The sequence below is a fragment of the Chiloscyllium punctatum genome, chromosome 33, assembly GCF_047496795.1.
Source record: "Chiloscyllium punctatum isolate Juve2018m chromosome 33, sChiPun1.3, whole genome shotgun sequence".
Taxonomy (NCBI): domain Eukaryota; kingdom Metazoa; phylum Chordata; class Chondrichthyes; order Orectolobiformes; family Hemiscylliidae; genus Chiloscyllium; species Chiloscyllium punctatum.
The window spans coordinates 21,929,890-21,953,843 of NC_092771.1; the positions used below are offsets into that span (position 1 = coordinate 21,929,890).

General features: G+C 40.8%; 1 protein-coding gene across 5 annotated transcripts in view; it reads left to right on the forward strand.

Annotated features, from left to right (window-relative positions):
* vps13c (vacuolar protein sorting 13 homolog C) overlaps window positions 1–13,772 on the forward strand; it is a 284,102-nt gene extending 270,330 nt beyond the window's left edge. For 4 of the 5 annotated variants that reach the window (XM_072553135.1, XM_072553136.1, XM_072553137.1 and 1 more), the window contains 4 exons: window positions 7,139–7,230; window positions 9,294–9,414; window positions 10,139–10,228; window positions 13,358–13,772. In XM_072553135.1, coding sequence (XP_072409236.1) covers window positions 7,139–7,230; window positions 9,294–9,414; window positions 10,139–10,228; window positions 13,358–13,447 — 393 coding nt within the window. In that variant the 3' untranslated portion in view covers window positions 13,448–13,772. Of the gene's footprint in view, window positions 1–1,272; window positions 2,670–7,138; window positions 7,231–9,293; window positions 9,415–10,138; window positions 10,229–13,357 lie in introns of those variants that run through there. The other variant, XM_072553140.1, reaches the window with a different exon arrangement.
* Window positions 13,773–23,954: the final 10,182 nt, after the last annotated feature.

The window sequence follows — 23,954 nt, forward strand, 5'->3', positions numbered from 1 at the left end:
TGGGTGTAGCCTGCCATGGTTTTATTGCTGCAGCTTGCTCAGAAATTGTTCATCTCCTTGAGTAATTTCTTGGCTGCTTTACCAGCACAATTCACCAACTCTCTCGGTTTGGTATTTATCTGCTAATGTGACCAGTTTGCATTTCCAAATCAGATGATCTGTGGCAAGTGAAACGTTTAAGCTGGCTTGGGTCATTTTGCTCCTGAAAAGCTGTAGCCCTGTGCCACTTTCCTCACCTGGTACCCACTGCTTCCCCTTGACCAGCTCCTTGTCTGTACACCTTCACACTTTACCAAAGGTGCCCAGTATCTGGTGCTTGCACCACAGTTATTCATGCAAAGGTTTATTGAAAGCCACACCTGGTTAGCCATACTATAGGGGTCCAACTTACAATGCCATCTCCTCAACAGAAGTCCAACAGAATCTGCCCTTTATATTATCATGTGAAATGTCACTTCCTAGTTTATTTCCATACAGGTGATACTCATGATTTGTTTTAACAATCTCATCCATTACTTTCAGTTACTAATGTAAAGGTAAAGAGTTTTTGTTTCATGTCAGTTTACTTGAATATCAGCACTACATTAATATCTTTGAAACACAGTTGGATAGCACTGGTAATTATGGGCTGAATAATTTAGATAATTCAAGCTCTGTGTAGACTTTACACCTGACCTCCACTCTGTAACAAGGTATTGAGCCCTTGTATGACTGCCTAAGCTGTCATTGCAAGTGGCATCCAAATCACTGAGCTTTGGAACCTTCAATGTTGTTGATCATCTCATGGATGCTCTCAAAAAGTGACTTTAACATTAATGGAATAGCAACTGTAATCAGAGTAGAATTGGAATTTTTTGGTGAGGCCCATTCCATCCTCAACACCCTTGTTTAGCTTCTCACCACATAGTCCTGACGTATTTTTGCCCCTTACTTTCCTGTATCATAGAACCAGATGTAAAATCTGTTGCATTTGCATCCCCTCACTATCGTTACAACCTCCAAATACAATTTTGGTTTGAGAAATGTTGCAGATACATATTCTTTGCATTTAGTGTCTACTGTTGCTGCTGATTCCATGCCCCAAAAAATAAATTGGTCTTCCTTTTCCCACATGTTGTAAATCTTCTGTGATTTTCCAGTCATCTTTTTATTGCAGGTTTTCACTTTTACTTTTATCGCAAAACAAAACTATGTAATGAGAAAGCATTTGCACTTCAGCCTTTCAATGTGGCAAGATTCTTACTTTTTTCTTTCTTTTTTTTAAACATGCAGCAAGACATGGAATGAGATTTTAAAATTCTTCGCTTGTGCTAATTTTATGTTGTAAGCTTTTTCTTAACCTGTTGATTTACTGTCTCAGCATCAAATGTAAATATATTTATTTTGTAACATAACTTTCTTATCTCTATCATACAAGTTCTGATAAATAGTGGGTATATATTATGATGGACGGGTATATTTTGAATGGGTTTGTACATTGCTTAAACTTGTATACAACAAATTATTCTGTTGTCTCACCGATAAGCCTAGTACACCTATGAACATGAAGGAACCATGCTATGAAACACTTGTAGTCTTGTTCATGTACATTTCTACCTGATTCATTTCTATATTATGATTGTTCGTACTATAGCAGCAGGAAATATAAGTGAATACTTTGATTTAAAATAAAAATAAATTGTATTTTAAAGCCTGACTTTGTGCGTCCTGAATGCATTTTTATAATTTGCTTTGATGTGTCGAGCATGTTTAATTGTGGAATATTAGTTTTAATTGATAATTGAATGTACCAAACAGATTAAAATGTTGTAACATTATAAACTTATATATAAAATTTATAGAGTAACTCTTAAGTCACCTCTTCCTATTTCTAAAGTTAGCATCAGCTTCGAAAAGGGTAATCACTTATCTCATTGATTTTGAAATGTGTATATTTGAACAGTAGAAGTATCTATATTTTTATGACTGACTGACTATTCCTGCTGAAACCAAAAAGAGTTCTAACTTACCATTAAAAATGTACATTTCAGTTCACATTTTGACCTTGCAGTCAAACTTTATTTCTTTTCAAAAACTACTAATTAAGAAAGCAATAAGTAACCTTTTAACAAAAAGGTATTTTAGAATACGAGATGTTCCGATTGCAATATCTTTGTTTTGCACATTCCAACATGTTGAGATCAAAATTCCTGTTGCATGGGTGAATGTAAAGTGAACACAATCAGTATTTATCAACAGGGAAGCACCCAAATTGCTATTCTGTATGAAAATCTGTATGAGTGCATAGTTTTTCCTCAATGTTTATAACTTTCAATTTTGTTCCTTAACCGCCCATTTTAAAATTAGCTTTGGGGGATGTAAGGATGTATTTTGATGGAATATGGAGGTTTGAGTGAGGCGGAAGTGACTTTCCTTCTCCCTTTCTGTTTCTCTCACTCCACACTGCTCAAAAAAAAGTTAACAGAATTAACTGCTGCTGAATTTATCAATGGTGAGCAAGGAGTGACAGCATATTTACTTCACTCAGAAATCTTTTTTGGCTGGTTGTGTTCCTAGCATTTATCTAATAAAACAGTTTACATCCCCACGTACGTTATTTGATTTTTCTCATTCTTGGTATTAAACAAAAATATTGGATAAAACATGACGTAACAGTGATCTTGAGCTTGTTTTTCAATGAGTTATGAATCCTAGTGGATCAGTGAAAACTCTAGTGCCTATCCTGTCAGATTGTAGTGGCCTGTGTTATACCAACCACACACACAGTTGCCACTACATTGTTTACTAAAATATTTCCTTTTTATATAAATTACATATTTACAAAACATATATTTGTCATTCGCATGTACAGTGAACTTGAACTTTCGTAGAATCAGTGTTTCCAGTACATGTAAACAACAACATGCATCCATGTTCACTAATGTTTCTTCCATTTAGCTGGAAGCTAGTACCTTGTATGCACTTGCTGTTGATCTGTGATGAGAGGATAACAGGTTTAAGCTTTCAACAACAAAATAGGTAGCACTCCATGACACTCGACTAGGCTGTGCTGTACATAGCATTTTTCACAAAAGCATGCTTATGCCATTCTGTCGCTGCGACTTATTTATTTGTTTTTTATGTTAAGTCTGCTTTGTACGTCAGTTGATGTGATTTCTTCATTTTAGTCATATCTTTGTCCCACTGTTCACAACCTCAGTGACCCTAAGCTTAGCCTCCAGCCTCATCCTCTTCACCCATTTCCACCTCTGTAACATCATCTGTTTCGTCCTGTATGCCAGTCAGTTTGCTGTTGAAACTGTCGTCATCTCTTTCTCACCTCCCAGAGCTCATTATTCGCATACTCTGCTGACTGGCCACCTTGTACCCTAAATTTGAGCACTCACCCAGAGCTCTTATCCATCGCGAGCTATGTCTCAGTCAGCTGTGTCTGAGCCACTCATCACCTGTGTCTTGGCTTACCTATATAGACTCCCAATCTTCTACATTTTCACTTCAAAATTATCTTGTGGCATCACCACCTACCCCTCCCAACCCCTCCCCCATCTTGGTGTGACCTCCTGGAGTCCTCCAATTGTTTGCCTTTGAACTTTGCTTCTGGATTGAATTTCATCACTATTAACACTATTATCCCTTTTGCATAGATTCAAAAGACAGGTAGTTTCTCCACAAAAGACTACTGCTAATCTCTTCCAAAATGAATCTAATTTCTGATCAAATGTTTTGGCTACCTGTCCTAATAATTTCCTTGTATGGGTTAGATTCTCCCTTGATACCTCTGTGATCTAATTGAACTATTTTCACTGCTTTGACTAGAAGTTATTTTGTGCGTGCTTCCTTCCTGAAGATCCAACAGTTGTCATATCTCTTCCATTGTCTAGACTGTAAGCTGTAGAGCAGTCTGTTCCCACTCCACCTAGCTCTCTTTCTTTAAGACCCTTGTTAAGACTGACATTTGTGGCCAAGTCTTTTGTAGTTTCCCCTCTGTCTCAACATTTACTTTGGTCTGATTCCTCTGTGGTATAACTTGGGATGTTGAAAAGTTCTGAATATTAGTTGTTATCTCTGCATTGTTTTCCAAATATCTGTGTTTAATTTGTGTGTATCTGTCTTTAATGTCCTGACTGTTCTGTCCTGGTTTCTTTCACTTTCTGTCCTGTGTTTTCCCCAGTTTTGTCAGTCCATGAAAAGGGAGAGTTACCTGTCATTCGTAATGATGAAGGAAGAGGCTGAGTATCTTGATCAAGTTTCCATGCTGTTCAGTGCTTGAGTTGCTTGCGTGAAAGATTCCATTGCGATACTGGTTGAGAGCTAGTGTGTTCTAGTTGCCTTCGAGGAAACCTATTGACAAAAGAAAATGCTGCAGTTCTCCTTAGAAATAAGAATTCTGCCTGACTCGAGTGACATGCCCCTTGATTCCTACTGTCTTGCTTTCCAAATTAGATTAGATTACTTAGTGTGGAAACAGGCCCTTCGGCCCAACAAGTCCACACTGCCCCGCCGAAGCGCAACCCACCCATACCCCTACATCTACCTCTTACCTACACTACGGGCAATTTAGGATGGTCAATTCACCTGACCTGCACATCTTTGGATTGTGGGAGGAAACCGGAGCACCCGGAGGAAACCCACGCAGACACGGGGAGAACGTGCAAACTCCACACAGTCAGTCGCCTGAGGCGGGAATTGAACCCGGGTCTCTGGCGCTGTGAGGCAGCAGTGCTAACCACTGTGCCACCGTGCCACCCACAGTGTTGCAGTGCAGAACATATTTAACAAGCAGTCAAAAGATAGAATTTCAGTTTCTCCTCATTTGCGAAGTTAGTCTATAAGGATCGCTGCTCCTCCGAGAAAGGGGGTTTTAATTTAAACCTGTATTTTGATTGTACTTCTGTGCAACTGGAAAACAAAGGATTGATGCTTAAAGGCTCTGGCAGAGATGCTCTTAACATTGCATACACTTAAATTCTGCTGCATCCATAGTAGACTATATCCATTGCCTTCACTCTACAATTGTCTGCTTTTACTTCATGTTGCTCTGTTGATTAATAGAAGTAGTTGACACTAGGATGTTAAAATCGAATCAGTTAAGTGCTTTGTGCACCCTTTGCAGTTTTCAAAATGCATTTTTGTCATGAAATTTCCTCTGATATAATTTTGAGTGGTAGGACTACAAAAAACAGAAAATGTTGACATTTGAGAACTCAGTTTTCAAAAGAAAAAGCATTGGCCTTCTCTTCAGGTAATGCTGAATGGTTAGCAAATACTCCTGTATTTGTCCTAACGTATATACTCAGCTGAAACTTAGAATTGTTAACACAACCCCTCCTAGTGATCCATTCTAGAGATCTGAACTCTTTTTCAGTCTAGCATCTGACGTTTCTCTGTAATGAGACAAATTGAGCCTAGATTTTGCCATTGAAGGTTTTGTTTGGCTTAAATGTAGAATTTAATTTGGGACAGTACAGATTTGAGAAACTGCGCTGAAATAGATGAAAATATAGCGCATTCAGATTGTTTCTGCAGGTTTTGTTGTCAAATGTTTTCTGAAGTGGTTGGCTAGTATTCTACAACATGGAATATATCCTTTCTCTCCTCCCCTCATTCATTCCTCCCCTCCCCAATAAACGCAGTGTGTATATTCCTCAAATATTGTTTATTTATAAATTAATCCATCGGATGTGGGTGTCATTGGTTAAGCCAGTATTTTCCATTCATCCTTAATTGCCCTTAAGATGGTGGTAGTCAGCTGCCTTCTTGAACCATTGCATCCATGTGGTGTAGACCCACACACAATTGGAAGGGAGTTTGGGGATTTTGTCCGTGGAGAAACAGCCATTGTAATTCTAAGTTGGGGTGGTATGTGGCTTGGAAGGGAATCTAGATGGTAGAGGTCACAGGTTTGGAGGGTGCTGCCTAAGGAGCATTGGTAAGTTGTTGCATACTACTGTTAGCGTGTATTGGTGGTGCAAGGAGCAAATGTTAAATGTATTAGGATTGTCATGAATCAGGTGGGCTGCTTGGCCCTGGATGGTGTCGGGCATCTTGACTGTTGTTGTTGCTGCACTCATCCAAGAAAGTGGAGAGTATTCTATCGCACACCTGACTTGTGCCATGAAGATGATGGGCATGCTTTGAGGGACTAGGAAGTGTTCACTGCAGAATTCCTGGCCTCTGACCTGGTCTCCTTGCCTCAATATTTATGACTGATTTAGTTTAGTTTTAGAATAGTGGGGTTAAAAATCAAAGTAAGGTAGTTGGAATTGTCTCTTGTTGGAGGCAGTCATTGCTTGACACTTTTTGTGGTTTGTCAAATGTTATTTGCTACTTAGCAGTCCAAGCCTGCATATTGTCCAGGTCTTGCTGCCTTTAGACACTAATTGCTTTAGTTTCCAAGGCTCTCATATGGTGCTGTACATTGTGCAGTCACCAGCAAACATCACCACTTCTGTTTTTATAATGTAGGGAAGGTCATTGGCCTAGGAGACCGACCTGAGGAACTATTGCGGAAGTGTTCTGAGATTGAGATGATTAACCTACAATGATCACAAGCATCTTTCTTTGTCCTATGTTAGAGCTCAACCAGTGGACCATTTTCCTCCAATTCCCATTAGCTCCAGTTTTGCTAGGATTCCTCAATGCCACATTCAGTCAAAATGTCTCTCCATGTCAAGGCAAGACATTCTTCCCCCTTGAGTTCAGCTGTTTTGTCCACTGGATTGAACCAGGCTTTAATGTGGTCAGGCACTGGGTGGGTTTGACAGAAACCAAGCAGAACCTCCGTGAGTAGGTTCTTGTTCGCATTGGTGTTAACACCTTTATCACTTTGCTGATCATTGAGAGTAGACAGTGGGAACTCGTGGAGATGAAGTGTGTGTCACTTTAGTGAATCGTTGATCATTTTCTACCCTGCACCACTTGCTGAATCTTAACAATTAGCATTTCAAGGCAATATTCTTTAAATTATGTCCAACCTGGTTATACGGATTGGACTGCAAGCAATCAGAGCTAACAAATTAACCGTTCTGCCAGGAGTATGGAGCTTGCACATAATGGGCTTGATGGGCACTGAATGCGTAACTGTGGTTGTATGGTGCTGGAGAAAATGACAGCTGAAATTTAATTTTTTTTTTGACAGAAATTGGATATTCAGAAATTTGAAGGGGAGCACTACCGGATTCATTGTCGCTTGTATGGGAGAAAAAAGGCTCATCTGCTCATCACAAACAGGTACACAAAACACCAACTGGTTCTCAGCAGAGTCAATAGTTTTGTATAACCAATTTAAATAAAGCATAACGCAAACAAAACTTTAATCTCTCAGTTGTTAACATGGTCACTATTAGTTTTCTAATGGTACACGTGTATTTTAATTGTAAATTTACAGCACATGAGCTAACTATTTGCTTCCACTGGACTTTGTAATTGATTGTTATGTCCTCTGACTGTTTCAACTTGGTTGTGTGTTCCTTTCTCTCTCAAGTAAATATGTAGCTTTGCTCTCACTATCTATGTTAGTCACCTTACCCTGAGGTACAGAGTTCGGATTCTCACCACTCCTTGGATAAAGAGAGATCCCCTGAAATTCCTACTTAATTTGTTAGTGACTATTGTACATTTCTAATTCCTAGTTCATTGTCACCCCCTCAAGTGAAAACCTTTTCTTTTGTGTCCTACCTGTTTAAACTCCTTCGTAATTCTAAAGACTGCTATCTGGCCATGTCTCTCTTTTCTGTTGTATTTAGAGAAATGATCCCCATGGGACATGTAACAATTTCAGACTTCCCAACTGTCAAATGAGGATGTTTTGATGAGTGTTACACTGTCAGTGTTAACAACACTTGCACACTTATTGTTAAGCCACCCCCCACCAGAGTATATGTGCCAAACCTTTCTTCTGTTGGCTATTTCTCCACAGAAAGGAATTAGGGTATTAGAGAGTTCAGTGCTGGTTTTTATTTTCCTAAAAGCAATAGTATTCCCACAAGACGCAGAGGAAGGTTTGGTTTCTTTAAGTAAATGGAAAATCACAGCCTCGAGAGACAGTTTGCCAGCAGGAGCTGGCAACAATGATAAAAATTGCTCTGAAATGTTTTAAAGCAGGTGTTTCCATATTAGCTAGCAGCCTAACAGTTAGGAGGAACCTGAAAACTGAAGTGCTGTAGGAGGATAATGCCTTAAATGTAGGTTACAAAAATTGCCATCTCTCTTTTACTCCCCCTCCTGCTTCTATATCCCATCACTGTTTCCCTCATCTACCTTACTATCGTGTTAAATCTAAACAACCCCATTGCTGCTGTTCTCAGACACTTCCAATGCTCTGAAATCTTTCGCCTCTTGTGGTTCTCACCAACGCTTAGACTATGTGTTCTAATTCTTCATGATTTCAAACAGTTTTGCATGACCCTAAAAACTCCATCTCCAGGATTTTGGAACCTTTTGCCTTCCATCTATCTATTTTCCACCATCTGTTCTTCCTGTCCATCTATTGTTCTTCCTCTGCCATTTTTCTAAGGCTGTGCGTCAACCAGAGAGTAATCAAAATAAGTCAAGGGCCTTATTTGTTGGATTAAGAACTGAATTGCTAGTTGTGACTGCAAGCATTGTGCTTTTTTTGTAGGCTTGACCATGAAGCTAATTAGAAAGGAGGCTGGGACTGGCTAACCAGTCACTGGGGGTGAAGGGAAGGCATACTATAGGAATGGGTATCATATTACCAATAGCTTTACTGTTTTCTGTGACCATAGCAAAGGGGCAGGAATGGCTGAAATTTACTCACTAAGTACAGTACGCAGAAATCACTAGGATGTGAAGATTTGAGGCCAGCAGGATCTTTGTAATGGACGATGTTATGAAAGGCAAGTCCATGATACTCGGTGAAAGGACATCAGTTTGTGTTTTAAAAACCAGAATGGATGATTTTATTTTTGCATCAATTTGAGTGTTTATTCTGATGAAAGTTTAGATGGTCTTTGGGAAGATACCAACAATTTTATTGGTTTTCAAGTGGTTGCTAGTTATACATTGATCACTTTGCAATGAGCCTAAGTGTTTGAGGACGTTTAGTGAAAAGTTTATTTAAATGGTGGTGTATGATTTCCACTCACCAGAGGGAAGCTGAGCCCATGAGGGCTCTTGGAAGGTTTTCCACACTCTATGGCTCAGTTAGGTTTTTAATTGTTTTGATAGTTTTTTTTTACTATTGATTGGTCTATGTGAATTGAAACCTGTAGTAATTCTGCATTCTAAGCACAAATTGATCTCTCTCTTCTGTTTGCCTGTCATTCTTTTAGGAGGGTGGTGTGTCTGTCTGATGAGATTCTAGGCCATCTTGGTAGTGACTGGAATTACACTTTTGAAGAATTTGTTCAACCACCGACTTTAGAAGGCAATGTGTTGAGTCTGTACATCAAGGTACACTGGTTTCTCAAACTGCATCTAGCATCAATGACTTGCGTATGATCAAAGAGTGATATTAATGTTCCACTATAATACTATGCTCACAGGCAAATACTAATTTAAAATTTTATTACTGTAATAATCAGTGTTATCCTTTATGTAAAACGCGAACTACAGATTTCCGCAGCACTGTTTCTCAAAGGCTATTGTTCTTATGCTTCTTTGTGATTTAATATGTAGCTGGAAGTTTGATCATTAAATATTAAAGCTTTTGTTGTAAGTTTTGAACAATTTTCTGTATTTTCAGAGACCTCCCTGAGTGCATAGCAGAATATAAATAAAGTTTAGGAGTTTGAGTGATTCATCAAAGTGGTTGTTAGAAAAGTATGATTTATCTGTATCTTGAGTTTGCTCAGAATTTAGCCCAACCCTGACTTTATAAGTACGTCAGTGCCCATGACACTCTTCTCAATATAATATTTAGGCCTCAGGCTCGGGGTGGGCCTCTGTGCTTGGGTCAGTGGAGTTGCAGCCACTGGGGTAACGAGAAGGGCAGGGCCAGCTGTCTAGCCCAGGAGCCAGGTGGGAGTGGGAGCAGTGATTCCTGTTCCTATCTCTGGCCAATATCTCAGCTGGGTCATGTGCCATTACATTTAAAACATAATTCAAAAATATCGTTTGTAAAGATTTTTCCAGTCGAATTATTGGTGAAAAGCTGTGTGTTTTTTTTTAAAAACAGGATCAGTCGATAATCGGATTTTCAAACCCAAAAAGTGGGTCTGAAGGTTTTGTGAGGAAAGTGGCTCTCCAGGATGTGAAGATGGCGAAGGTAAATACTTCCTCAAAAGAGCAATGAGTATTTGAATCCAGCCTGATTTCCTGAAGGGACACTTCTTTATTACATTAGAAATGATATATGAGTACTTCCTGTATGAAAGTTTGACTACCGATTGTCATTTTTTAATATAATTGTCTGTCATTTTTATTAGAAATCCCCATGTACACATTTAGATGGGAAATAACCCATGCAAGCTTACCATGCTATGATTAAACCCTCCCAATATTGATGCTGTAATGGCTCTTCATATTGCATTTGCTTTGTTTGCACTGTAGGCAAGCATCAAGGCACTGGCAAATTCATTCCTTTTTTCCCCAAATTACCTTTCGTTCCTATTTAACCAAGCATAATAATTTCCTTGTTTTCCTGTTTTATTTATAAATTGTCAGCCTTCTCATTGTGATGAGATGCTGTGTGCAACAATACTTGAGAGGACTAAAGATATGCTCCTGTGCTTAACAAAGTCTAAAACACATCTGAAATTACATAACTATATTATCAGATTTCAGTGATTGACCAAGAAGAAATAAAACTGAAACCAACATGCAGAATGCTGGAGCAATTCAGCAGGTTTGGCAACTTCTGTGGAGAGAGAACTAGAGTTAACATTTTACATCCAGTATGAATCCATTCTGAACAAGAGTTATACCAAATTCAAAACGTTAATTCTGTTTCTCTCTCCACCAGATGCTTCCAGACCTGCAGAGTTTCTCCAGCATTCTCTGCATTTGTTTCAGGTTTCCAGCAACTGGGATATTTTGTCTTTATTCAAGAAATAAAACTGACTCAATTCATTATGTCAAATCCTGATTTCTCAATCTAGAAACTGGATTCAGGCTTTTCACACACAAGTAGGATAGGGGAATGTGTCTGGGTGAGTTATCCTTCGGAGGATCGGTGTGGACTTGATGGGCCAAATGGCCTGCTTCCACACTGTAGGGATTCTCTGATTCTATGATTGAGATTTGAACTTTATGGAATCACTGTGGCAGCTGGTGGAATTGAATTGTCTTCAAATCAATCTGGAATATAAAACTAGTCTCATTAATGGTCATTGTGAAATTTGTTTCAAAAATCCATCTGGTTCACTAATAGAAATCCAATACCCTACATGTCGCAGTTAAGACTTATGGTAGAGTCTGGTGATATTCTCAAGCAATTCCTTTCGATTTTATTCATGATGCTGTGTTACACCACTGCTGTGTGAACTTAGTAAGAACCATGGATCCGTAAGCATTTTTCTTGGTTGTTAATTATGCACTAGTTTGTTTCTAATTAAATGGTTGAAGTTTTAAAACTATCTGCCTATAATCATTTTGTCTACTTTAAGAACAGTTTCTGGATAATGCTGAGAAGGCCACACTTATTGCCCATTCTACCTTGTCCATCATCTTGGCCCAACACTAATCTTTATGGTGATGGTGCTTTCATCATGGTGTTATGTAATGTTATGGACCAGACAAGTCCCCTCAAAATATATGAAGAAGGTAGCCTAGATCTGAACTTTTTTCAAGTTTAAAGGGAAATGTGAAGTGCCGTGTTCCAGGTGCAATGTGACTGGTCAAACATTAAGCAAAACAATTTATTGAAACACTATAGTTGAAATACAATCAAAGAAAGAGGGATTTAAAATAACTTTTTTCTGTTGGAAAACTGAACAGAATATTGGGGAGATTAAGTAATTACTACTTAACTGTTCCAATATCGCAATATCCTTTAAACACAACCCTTGGCAAAATTCAGAAAATACATTTGTCTCCCAGGTAGTTCCAGCAGCCCAGAAGGAAAAAAATCAAAAGACAACTCAGAGACTAAGCAGCCAGGAGGCATTTGCTGCAGCTTTCAATACTGTTAAGACTCTAACAACAACTGATGCTCAATCTCAAAGCTAAAAAGAAAATCACAAACTAGAAATTCTGCTCTGAGAGAGCTGGCCACACCCATCCAGGCTGCTTCTATTGTTTAGAACCTCTAACTTGAAACCTTTTAAAACAAAAAGGTCAAAATAACCTCTTAAAGTCATAGCATTGTCACAGTAAGGTTTACAGGATATTGACCCCCATGTGTGTCTGGGGCCTGGAGGGGAATGTAGAAGTGTTTTCCACAACATTTCTGGTTGAAGGAGTTGACAGAGAAATGTTATGGTGCATTGTTGTGATGCATCCTGTGCATGTTTCGTTAAAGCTGCAGATGGCTGGAGTGAATGGATATTGAGTGTTTACAGAAAATCAAACAAGTGCGAAATACCCTAATTTGAAACCCGCAGTTATAAATTTCAGATTAAAATTATTTTGTAGACTAATGAATTATGTTTACCTTGTCTCCGTATTCAAAAGGTGAGATAGCAGATTCACGCGTTCACTCTATATTCCATGAGATATAACCTTGCTCACCAGTCTCCCATGGGCAATCTTGACGAATGCCTTACTGAAGTCCATATAGATCACATCTACCGCTCTACTCTCATCAATCCTCTGTTACTTCTTCAAAAAACTCAATCAAGTTTGAGAGACATGATTTCCCATGCACAAAGCCATGTTGACCATCCCTAATCAGTCCTTGCCTTTCCAAATAAATGTTCATCCTGTCCCTCAGGATTCCCTCCAACAACTTGCCCACCACTGACGTCAGGCTCACCGGTCTATAGTTCCCTGGCTTGTCCTTACCACCTTTCTTAAACAGTGGCACCACGTTAGCCAACCTCCAGTCTTCCGGCACCTCACCTGTGACTATCGATGATCCAAATATCCCAGCAAGAGGCCCAGCAATCACTTCCCTACCTTCCCAAAGAATTCTAGGGTACACCTGATCAGGTCCTGGGGATTTATCCACCTTTTATGTGATTCAAGACATCCAGCACTTCCTCCTCTGTAATAAGGACATACTGAAGGAACTGCAATGCCTTTCCAAGTCAGGATAATGAATGGCTGGTGGTGGTGGCGGGGGGGGGGAGCAGTCCTTTGTTCTCAGAGACAAAGTCTTTGTGGATTTAAAAGGCACTGTTTAACTCTCTATGACTTGAACCATGCAGCACGTAATTTGATGAACTTCGTGGTTGAGCTTTTGACGTTCAGTTTTACAAGATTAGTCAGTAACTTGAATGCAAATGCTCTATTCCAGAGGATGATCGATGCCCTTGAAGAAGCTCAAGCAGCAAGGCAGCAGCAACAGCTGGTGAAACGAAAATCACTGAGGTTTTTGAAGCCCTGAGGTGTTATGCACTCCTGCTCCTTTTGCACTAAATTAATGTCCAGTGTTTGCTTTTCCACAAAACTGTAATTTGCACTGCAACTATATATTTTCTTACTTCTAATGAAAAATGATTCTCAATGTATGAATTCTGTGAACTATTGGTATCTTTTCTATGCAGAAGAATAGGCGTGCTTGTACTGATATCAACATTCTTTTGTATCTGAATGTTGATTGTTTCAGTTAATATTCTAAAGATTTGCTAATTTTGCACTACCAAAAATCTTTCAAGTGTTAAAAATCAATTCATGTATAAGTTGAAAATAAAAACTTTATGTTATATAGATTGTATGTTTTTATCTGGTCACTAATGCACTCACTTTGATAAATGCTGAGCTTCTAGTTGAGAATCAAAATGTCAGCTCTATTCGTAACTGAAGCTCAATGAATCTCTCAACGTGGACAGCTCTACTGTCACAGAAAAGAATTTCCAACTGTTGAAAATTATGTCGTTTTAAGAATTTGTTTACACCCATGCTTGATCTTCACAGTTGCATTTGATCAATACCATACATAATTCCAAGCTTCATGTACAATGTATCCCTCCGACCCAGAGTCAACAATCAACTGTTTCAGTTTTTTTGATTGACTTAACCACTAACTGTTCAGTCGACCATATAGATTTGCTTAAATATTGATCAAGTATGGAAAGCTACCTCTACTAGTTATAAACAAACGGCAAAGCCAGCTGTTGGAAACAATATATAACTTGAAGTTGAATTTGTTTTTGTACTGTGTCTTAAGGAGGAAATGTGCTTTTCATTTTAAATTTGTTATCAGAGTGGTTAAGAGAAGTCTGCTGTTTTGTGCTATTTCCATGCCTTTAAACGAGGTTTTACAAGATTGAAGTGAGGATTTAGTGTTGAATTGTTTGATGCATTATTAAAAGAAAGCTGAAGTCGGGGGGGGAAAAGGTGCTGTTGCCGACTGACAGAACTTCAGGTGTACCAAGGAGCAGAACCATCCAGCAAATATGTTCAGGTGTGCCAGAAGTTGGAGGCAAGGTAACTGGCCTGCTCAGCTCAGGAAACACATGTTGCTGAAGTTAAAAGTGTGAGGGAATTTAGTTTTGAGTTTGTGCCTCAGGAGGAGGTACAGTATGATGGGAAAAAGCAAGTAGTGGCTGCATAGTAGCTCGCTGTAATGAAACTGGGGTCAGCTGTCTAGGTCTGAGCCTGAGGGAAGGGGCTTTTCTGTGAAGTGTATCATGAGGTTTTACAATGGTAAGTGCTGTAATGACAGTTTGAATCCTTTTCTGTAATGAAATACTTTTTTCTTGGTGTAATTACATTTCTTGTTTAATAAATGTTTTATTCTTCGTGTTAAAAGTACACTGGTGGTCTCATAACTGTTTAGTAACTCAGCCTCACTGAGGAAAAAAAACTAAACTAGGATGTAACTAACCAGGGATATGGCTTGTTCTTTATTAATATCAGCTGGGGCCATAATTCAGCTCATTGATTTTCTGCACAACGAAACACAACTTTCTGAAGCTGCTTTTACATAGTTTTCCTTTTTCACTCAGCTCAGCATTTTAAGGCTAAGGAATCTTATGACAAAACGTGCAGTGACTAAAAATCACTTAGTCTGTGCATACGCTTATTTAAAATCTAGAAATACCCAGGGGGGGGTTCATTCTCAAACACAAGCCTCCTTAATAACAATTGCATAGTTACTGTTTGATTTCCATTTTTAAATTCTATTCTAATCTGTCTGTATTCTCTTATATTGTGCACATCTCTCTGTCTCTGTACTTGATATATGCTTCTTTCCTAACTTTCAATTGTTCCCTTACTTCTCTATTCAACTGTGGAGTCTCACTGATGTTTAGTTTTGTTCTTTAGGCAAAATTTATTTTACCTGTATTCTGTTTAATGCCATTTTAAAGCTTTCCCATTGTTGTCCAGTCATTGTCTGCCACTATTACTGCTGTTTCATTTTCCCCCCCATGTTCATTTCTTATCCCTCAATATCTGCTTGCCTCTAATTTGTTCTAGCAATTACTGTTCTACTTGATGTCATTTAAAACTTGTATTCTGGTCGCTTCTCCAGAGATGTTCCCTTTTTATTGTTCGATCCTCTGGTTTATTCCCCACTGCTAGGTCCTCTAGCACATATTCTCTTGGGCTTTTTACCTTGAAGGGATTACATTTTCATATCCCATTGCCTATTTTTTATGTCCAGTTAATATCAATAATTTGAGTCCTTCATAATGTAGCAAGGGCATGTGGCTTAAGCTTTTTGGGCTGAACACCGAGTGGAAGCCAATCTTTAACTTTGTTTTTGTTGGGTGTCTCACACTGCTTACACTTTACTATTGCTGGGTCGAAGCTGCACTGGCCTAACATAACTGCAGAAACAACCACCTGATGAAGGAGCAGCGCTCCAAAAGCTAGTGCTTCCAAATAAACCTGTTGGACTATAGCCTGGTGTTGTGTGATTTTTTTTTAACTTTGCAGAAACTAAAACTGTCTTGCCTTGAAAATGCAAAGCTTGGGCTCCCTAGGCCTGGGAGAACATTTCTTCAGATGAAATGTCAAACCACAGTCTGCCTGACCTCTCGGTGACTGTTTTAAAGAACCCCAGAGGAAAGAAAGACTTGTTTTCGGGCAGCGCCTTTTATGACCTCCAGGATAGCCTGTCGCACTTTGCAAGCACTGGAGCGTTCTTTTGAAGTGTAGCAGTTCTTGTAATGTAAGGAACACAGCCGTCAATGAAGGGCTAGGTCCTCATTAACAGGAAACTTAAATTGATTTCAGTGATGCTGTTTCAGGGATAAATGTTAAAGCAGCAGAGAGAGCTCCCCTGCCTCACTTCAGAATGAAATCTTTTATATTCACCTTTGATTTGGTTTGTTTATTATAGAGTGTGTTTTGTTACAAAATACATTGGAAAGTGTTGTGCAGGTCATTCAGATATAACACTTGTTTCGTTAATGCGAATTCACTGTAATGTGATTGACCAATTGGGGACACTTTCTAAAGTGCAAACTTCTAAATTGTGTGTTGGCTGTTACGCAATTACATCGCCAACACTTTAAGTGCTGTTTCTAAAGCGCAATTTTTCTATAACACTGGGTTGCACAAGAATGCAACCATCACGTCATACAAGAACTACCTGCGTGGTGTCACCATTCTCTGGCACCAACTTGAAATGCAGACGAGTAAACCAAAATGGAGAATATAAGTGCAGAAAACAATGTTCAACTTTCCAGCCTGCCTTAAGTGCCTTAGTCATGGACCTGGATCTGGGCACTCTTCCACCCCGATGCGGAGACTGTCACCAGCATGTAGTCGTCAGCCAGTCTCAAGTCCTTACACCATTGCTGCTGGATCACGGTCACCATTCTTCAGCACCATCATGCCTCCACTGATGCCACCGCCCCTGAGTCCTCGCTGGGCCGACCTCACTAACACAGCTGCCACCGATACTGATCCTCCTGGGTCCTGCACTCAACCAACTCAATACTGCCTTCTGAGCCAACCTCGCTGATGCAGCCGCCACCAATGCCGCTGGGTCCAAACTCCATCCTGCTGCTGGTGACCTGAGTCTACACTCTGGCGATGTCAGACCAGTGCTGCTGCCAATACAATAGGGTCCCAGACTGGGCCCAAACTTGCCTTTCACCACCCGGAACCCAAAAGCTCGCTTGCCACTTCCACAGTCCATGGTGATCCACCACCGATGTCATCACCGATGCAGCTGCTAAGGTAAGAAAAAACCACAACGTGAAAACAAAACCAAAAACGAAAGCTGATGGAGCAGATGAGTTTCTGGCTTAGGAGCCTGAACACTGGTCTATTCCACTGAGGAATTCTTTGTGCTTTCCTGCCATAGTCGGACTATATACTCACTCACTTAATGGCTACTTGTTGGATCTTGCTTTTGTGCGCATTGTCAACCAAGTTATTTTTGTGGACTACAACAGTGATGGCACTGGAAAAGTACTTCCTGGGTTGTGAAGTGTCGAGAGTGCTCCTCAGATGCTGCCTGACCTGCTGTGCTTTTCCAGCACCACACGCTCTCAACTCTGATCTCCAGCATCTGCAGTCCTCACTTTCTCCTTTCCTCCCACAGTCCAAAGATGTGCAGGGGAGGTGGATTGGCTATGCTAAATTGTCCCATAGTGTTCAGGGTGTGCAGGCTAGATGGGTTAACCATGGCAAATGAGGTTACAGGGATAGGGTAAGTGGGTGGCTGGGATGCTTTTCAGAGTGTCAGTGTTGACTAGATGGGTTGAATAGCCTGCTTCCATGCTGTAGGCTTTCTACGAATATCTGTCAAATCCTCTATCCCTTACTTTTATCAAAAATCCTTTTCAGTTTCATCTGTAGTTGCATCTAGAAGCTCCTCAGTAGCAGAATGCACGATCAAGGATCGAATGGGGAGGGGTGAATGAATTGGGTGGTAGCAATGGAACAGGGAGCATGGATGGGCGAAAGATCAAGTTTGATATTGAGAGAGGCCGCCATATTGGTATGAAGAGCAGCCATCGCAGGAGATTTGTTGAGGAAATGGAATGTGAAGGTGATGGGTTGGTATCAGGTAGGTAGATGATGAAGGACTCACCGAGCATTGGGACCCCTGCAGCACCCCCTCATCCACCGAAACACCCACCTGCTGCAGGGAAGACATTGTGTCAATGCCGAACCCTGTTCGAATCTGAATGTAATTCTGAAACAACTAAACAAAGATATTTCTATATGTGCAAACCATTTTTTCAAAACTTCTTTCTTTGAATGCTTGTGCTGCAAATTGTTTTTTGGGTAAATTGAGCTTTTGTGTTCATTCCTGGCAGAAATCACTGTTAAAAGCTGTAAACTTTATAAGAACAAAAAGTGATCAATTTACATAGGATTGGAGTTAGTGCAGTAACATTCATCCAGATCAATCTGCAGGCAAATCTTAAAAACTCATGAGAGACGTGGATAGGGTGAATTGCCAAGGTCTTTTCCCCAGGGTAGGATGGTCCAAAACTAGAGGGCGTAGATTTAATGTGAGAGGGGAAAGATTTAAAAGGATCCAAGGAGCAACATTTTCACAGAGGGTGGTGCACGTATGGAATGAGCTGCCAGGGTAAGTGGTGAAGGCTGGTATAATGATAACATTTAAAAGGCATCTGGGTGGGTTTCTGAATAGGAAGGGTTTAGAGGGATATGGGCCAAATCCTGGCAAATGGAACAAGGTTAATTTAGGATACTTGGTCAACCTGTGTGAGTTGGGCCAAAAGGGCTGTTTTCATGCTGTACATCTCTATGACTCTGTGAATAGCTATTGTATTTTGCTTGAAGACAGACCTTTGAATCTGTCCTTGGTTGGAGACTGTACAGATGAACATACTTGTCCATTTCTACTCGTACTAATCAAATGAATATTCTGAGTTCTCCAGTATGTGGAATGACCTGCCAGAGGAAATGATCGATGCAGGTACAGTTAGAACATTTCATCGAATCATAAAATTGCCACAGTTTGGAAGCAGGCCATTTGGCCTATCAAGTCCACACAGATCCTTCAAAGTGCATTCCACCCAAACCTTCCATGCTACCCTATCCCTGTAACTCCCATGGCTAATTCCCCCTAACTTGCACATCCCTGAACACTATGCGGCAATTTCCCATGGCCAATCCACCTAACCTGTGCATCTTTGCACTGTGGGAGGAAACTGGAGCACCCAAAGGAAGTTCACTCAGGTGCCTGGCACTGTGAGGCAGCAGTGCTAACCACGGAGCCACTGTACTGCTATAAAAAGACATTTGGAGAGGTACGTGAATAGGAAACGTTGAGGGGGATTTGGGCCAAATGCAGGCAGGTGGGATTAGCATGGGAAACTTGGTTGCATAGGTGGTTTGGACTGAAGAAACTAACCATGTGCTGCATGACTTTATTAGGACAGTTTCTTTATACAGGAATGTCAACTGCAGTATCTGAGCATACCATGTGAGGGCGCTTAGACCTCATGTAGGAATAGGCTTCAAACAGAGATGTTGGAATCTGATCCAAGCAGAGGAAGGTGCACACAGGAGGATCTGCACTCTTCAGATGCCTTTGCAAGAGGATTTTGAATGCTGAAGCTCTTACATATATTTTGTTCTACTATGCTCAACAGATTGTGCCTTATTAAGACTGGGAAATTGGAGTAGAGGTTACAATCTCATCAGATCTTATTAACCAAACCTTGTCCCTGCCACTGAGAGGCAGCAAGGCTCGCCACCGTGCTACCCTTCAAGTTGGAGTCAGTTTGATGGGCTCAATGGCCTCCTCCTGTTCCTTTTACTATTGTCATCAATGTGTAGATGTTAGAGCAGCTCTTGAGAGAAGTTCAATCACTATTAGAATCACTGACAGCTGATAATAAGTGCATCAGGAACAATTAAACTGTTGAGCCGTACATTCTACAGACGAAGTAACCATTACAAGATCCTGTCGTCATGAAACACACAGAACCATGTGAGAACCCAAATGGTCGGGTCATTTGGTGGGTGAGTTAACTTTATCAGCCTAAGTTATGATTTCTTTCACAAATAATCTCAGTTCATGTTTAATCTCATTATTGTTCCAAAGTGAAATTTGCTCTAGAGGTTCTACAGCTTCAGAGTGTTTACTGGGTTTCATTTTGAGGATTAACTCTTGTGTCTGTGAGTCTCCTTCACCCTTAGCCCTTAGTCTCTTGCCCCCACAGTGTCTGAATAATGTTTGTGAGGTTTCTGTAAATATCAAACAACTTGACAGCACACCACATTAATTTAGTAGGTTCTCTTTAAATTTTGGTATCACCAAATCTTGTAAATAATAATGTGACCAGAGTATTCTTTCTTCTTGATGTTAATGTTCAATTTGGCAATTCACGACTTCAATTCTGGCCCTGAGCTAACAAGAGGGCATTTCTGATCATTCTTCTTGTTCCTAGTTAAGGGGTTACTCGGTAAAAGAACATTAAGTTCAATTACGTCCACCAGTTTAAACATTCACTTTTTCCATCGCCTGTGGTAGCAGTGTTTGTGTATTGTCTGCAGGGGGCAGAGACAATTTGTATCCACCAAGGCTCCTTCAATAGCACCTTCCAAACCCGTGACCTCTACCATCTGGAAAGACAATGGCAGCAGAGACATGGGGATGCCAGCACTTGCAAGTTCCCCTCCAAATTGTGCACCATCCTGACTTGGAACTACCTAGCTGTTCCTTTATTGTTGCTGTGTCAAACCCCTGGACCTCCAGAACTATGGGTGTGTCCCTACACTATGTGGACTGCAGCACTTCGTAAAGGCAGCTACTCACCAACTTCTCAAGTGCAATTAGGAATGCGCAATAAATGCTGGCACAGCCAGCAGCACACTCATTCTGGGAACAAACGTGAAAAATTGCCTTTACTTTCTTCCTCAGGGAACTAGCCAGACAACACATTAGAGGCTAAAGCTTCTTTCCCTTATTTTGTAGTTCTGCTTCTCGAAATCCAATTGAAACCATTTAAAAAATTATCTTTTCCTGTTGTTGGAGTAAGGGCTTTGTGAAATACTTGTCACTGCTGTACAGGAGCTATGGCTGTGAGGCAAACCAAACTAACAAGCATTTTTGAGGGATAAATATTGGCCAGGACCACCTGGAGAATTCTCCCCTCTTCAGTTAATGCTATGAGACCTTGATTGGCTAGATTCTATATAAAATCCAATCTGAAAATAGCATCTCGAATAGTGCAGAGAATCAGTCAGTCCTGTCCATCTGACAGTGGGATACTCCCTTGGAGTAGACTCTTCCACAGCCCAGTACACCCTCAATACTGCCCCTCCATCAGTGCTGCATTCCCTCAGGGATGTCCCTTCCAGTAGTGCAATGTTTGCCCAGTACTGGCTCTGTGACAATGCAGTGCTCCCAAAGCTTCCCTCTGACTATTAATTCCTCTCTGACAGTGTCAGAAGTATTGATCCTTCAATAATGCCCCGCTATTTCAGTAGAGACACTTTGGCTGTGCAACACTCACTCACTACTGACTGCCAGGCAATTTAGCAGTCCTTCAGTGCTGACCCTTCGACAGTGACCTGCTCCCTTGGTACTGACCCTCTGACAGTGCAGTGCTTCCTCAGCACTGACCCTCCGACAGTGCAGCGCGCCCTCGGCACTGACCCTGCAACAGTGCAGCACTCCCTTGGCAGTGACCCGGAGCATCATTCTGAACAGTGGGCTAGAGTGGGACTTAGAGCAAGAGACCCAACCACCTGTTCTACAAACTAAGTTTTGCTTTATAGGGCTGTATGGCCTACTTTTGCTCTTAAAGCTGTTTTAATGAAGATACATATTAAGAACATATAAGAGTGAGTCTATAGTGTCAATTGTCCATTTCCAGGCCAGAGCTGAGTGGTAACACTGGAAAATAAAGGTTTCCATTGGAAAGATCCCATCTTGTTTAAAAACCTCCCTTTCTGCAATGAATTGACTTTATCTTCATGATGTCAATCCAGTACTTACTTGTGGCTGACAGTTGATGGTGGGGGTCACATTATAACGAGGCAAGTGCTGGAGGAACACAGGTCAGGCAACAACTTGTGCCGATTCACAAGTATCACCACCTCGTTACAGTTTGCACATTGAGGCACACCAGTAAACTCTCTGCCCCAGAAAACGCTGCCTGCTGATGCGTGTTCAGTCAGCTGTCATAAGATGGTCACTAATAAATTGGAAAGAGGCAATCTCACACAGTGAGGTGCTGCAGTGCTCTGTCTGAAAGGCTCATGGCAGCAGGTCAAATCCTAACTTGTAAAAGTAAATTGGGTAAATGTTTCGATTGGGAGCATTGTTGGAGCAGTGGGGAAACAGCTAGAAGTGTGGGAATGTGTTGTCTTTCTTTAGTCCCTGAATTCAGAAGGGGCTTCTGTCCCCAAAGAGTGGTGAGATGTCGATTGAGTGTGACATCGAGCTGGATTTACGGGAAAATGGGAGAAAAATGTCGGAGAAGGAAACAGAGGGCCACGTTGATCGGGTGAGATGGAGAGGGATGACAGAAGCTTCACCTGGGAGATAAACACTGGAGTGGACCTGTTAAGTGGAATAACCTTTTTCTGTGTTGTGTTGGATAATTCTATATATATCATTCTTATTGAGAGATTAATGAACTGGTTACTGTGTGAGAGTTGGAAGAATGGCTCTAATTGCCCACCCTGCATCCAAATATTGAACCAAGCTTTCAATTAGTGGGCTTTTCCCTGCCTTTTGTATCAGGATATCCCTCCTCGGCCTGCAACCCTCCCTAACCCAAATGGGATGTTCCCAATTCTCCATAGTCAAGGATGATGCAGATATATCTGCAGGGTTGTGGTTTAATGCAGAAGTCTTGCCTGGACTGGTGAATCTCCATAAATCCAAGAGACCTGTCCATTTAACTCGCCTCTCCCTTCTGCTCCCTATCTCCCATTCTGTCCAGCACTAAGTCTGAAAATAATGATAGTTTTCTGCTCCCTCTACTGCCGATTTCTGTCTTGGTGGTTCAGACAGAGGTCTATAAAGGTTCCAATCCACTGCATAATGCCCCCAAACCTCCTGAAAGGCCCATCACCCATTCCATCGATCGTGCCTTTGATAATTTTGTCCAGAACAACAAAGCTAAAGGCATTTTATTCTGGCTGTGTGACTTAGAGAAGTGAAAATGCAGCTACTTAACTGGACAGTACTTGTCCAAACGCAAGCAAAGGCATAGGAGAATAACCATTCTTCTGGAAGGGACGGTATGTTAATTCTGGTGCAGGTGCTCCGCACATTAATAAGCTTTGGAAATGAAGACGTGAGCTGCTGGATTTACACATGCTGATTGCATGGCCTCAGCTGAGCACAACTGTGAGGGAATTGACAGGACGATGAATTTTTCTCACTGCCTATCCATCTCAATTTTTGTCCTTTTCTTTGCTGGGACATTGATTAAGGATGCAGGGAGCACCTGCAGCAACTGATCAATGGTACCTGGCACTTACTATTGTCAGCAGTGAACGCTATACATATTAAGGGCACAGGGAAATAACAGCACTCTGAAGCAATGAGGCAGTGGTGCTCAGCAGGGTTCTGTGGTCACTGACTAGTTTCTAATAATAGAACAAAGCAAAAAGACAGGCAGAGACTGCTGTGAGAATTCTGGTGATGGATCCAAATGCTGTTTTGTGACGAACAGTTTGAAACTCCGAGATCCTTTGATTGGACATGGGACTGATCTAAATGATACCCATTGAATTCTGATTTGACACAAACATCCTCCAAATGAATCTTTGATGATGGTATACCGACCCACTCCAACTCCATTTTTCCATTTAAACCTGTAATTCTGGAGAAAAATGGAAAAGCCAGAATTGTTGGTATGGCATCTAGTCCTGACTTGTAGCTTTTTTTTAAGAGAATCCCTACAGTGTGGAAGCAGGTCATTTGGCCCATTGACTCCACAGCACCCCTTCAAAAAGCATCCCACCTAGACCCACCACCACCACCACTCTGC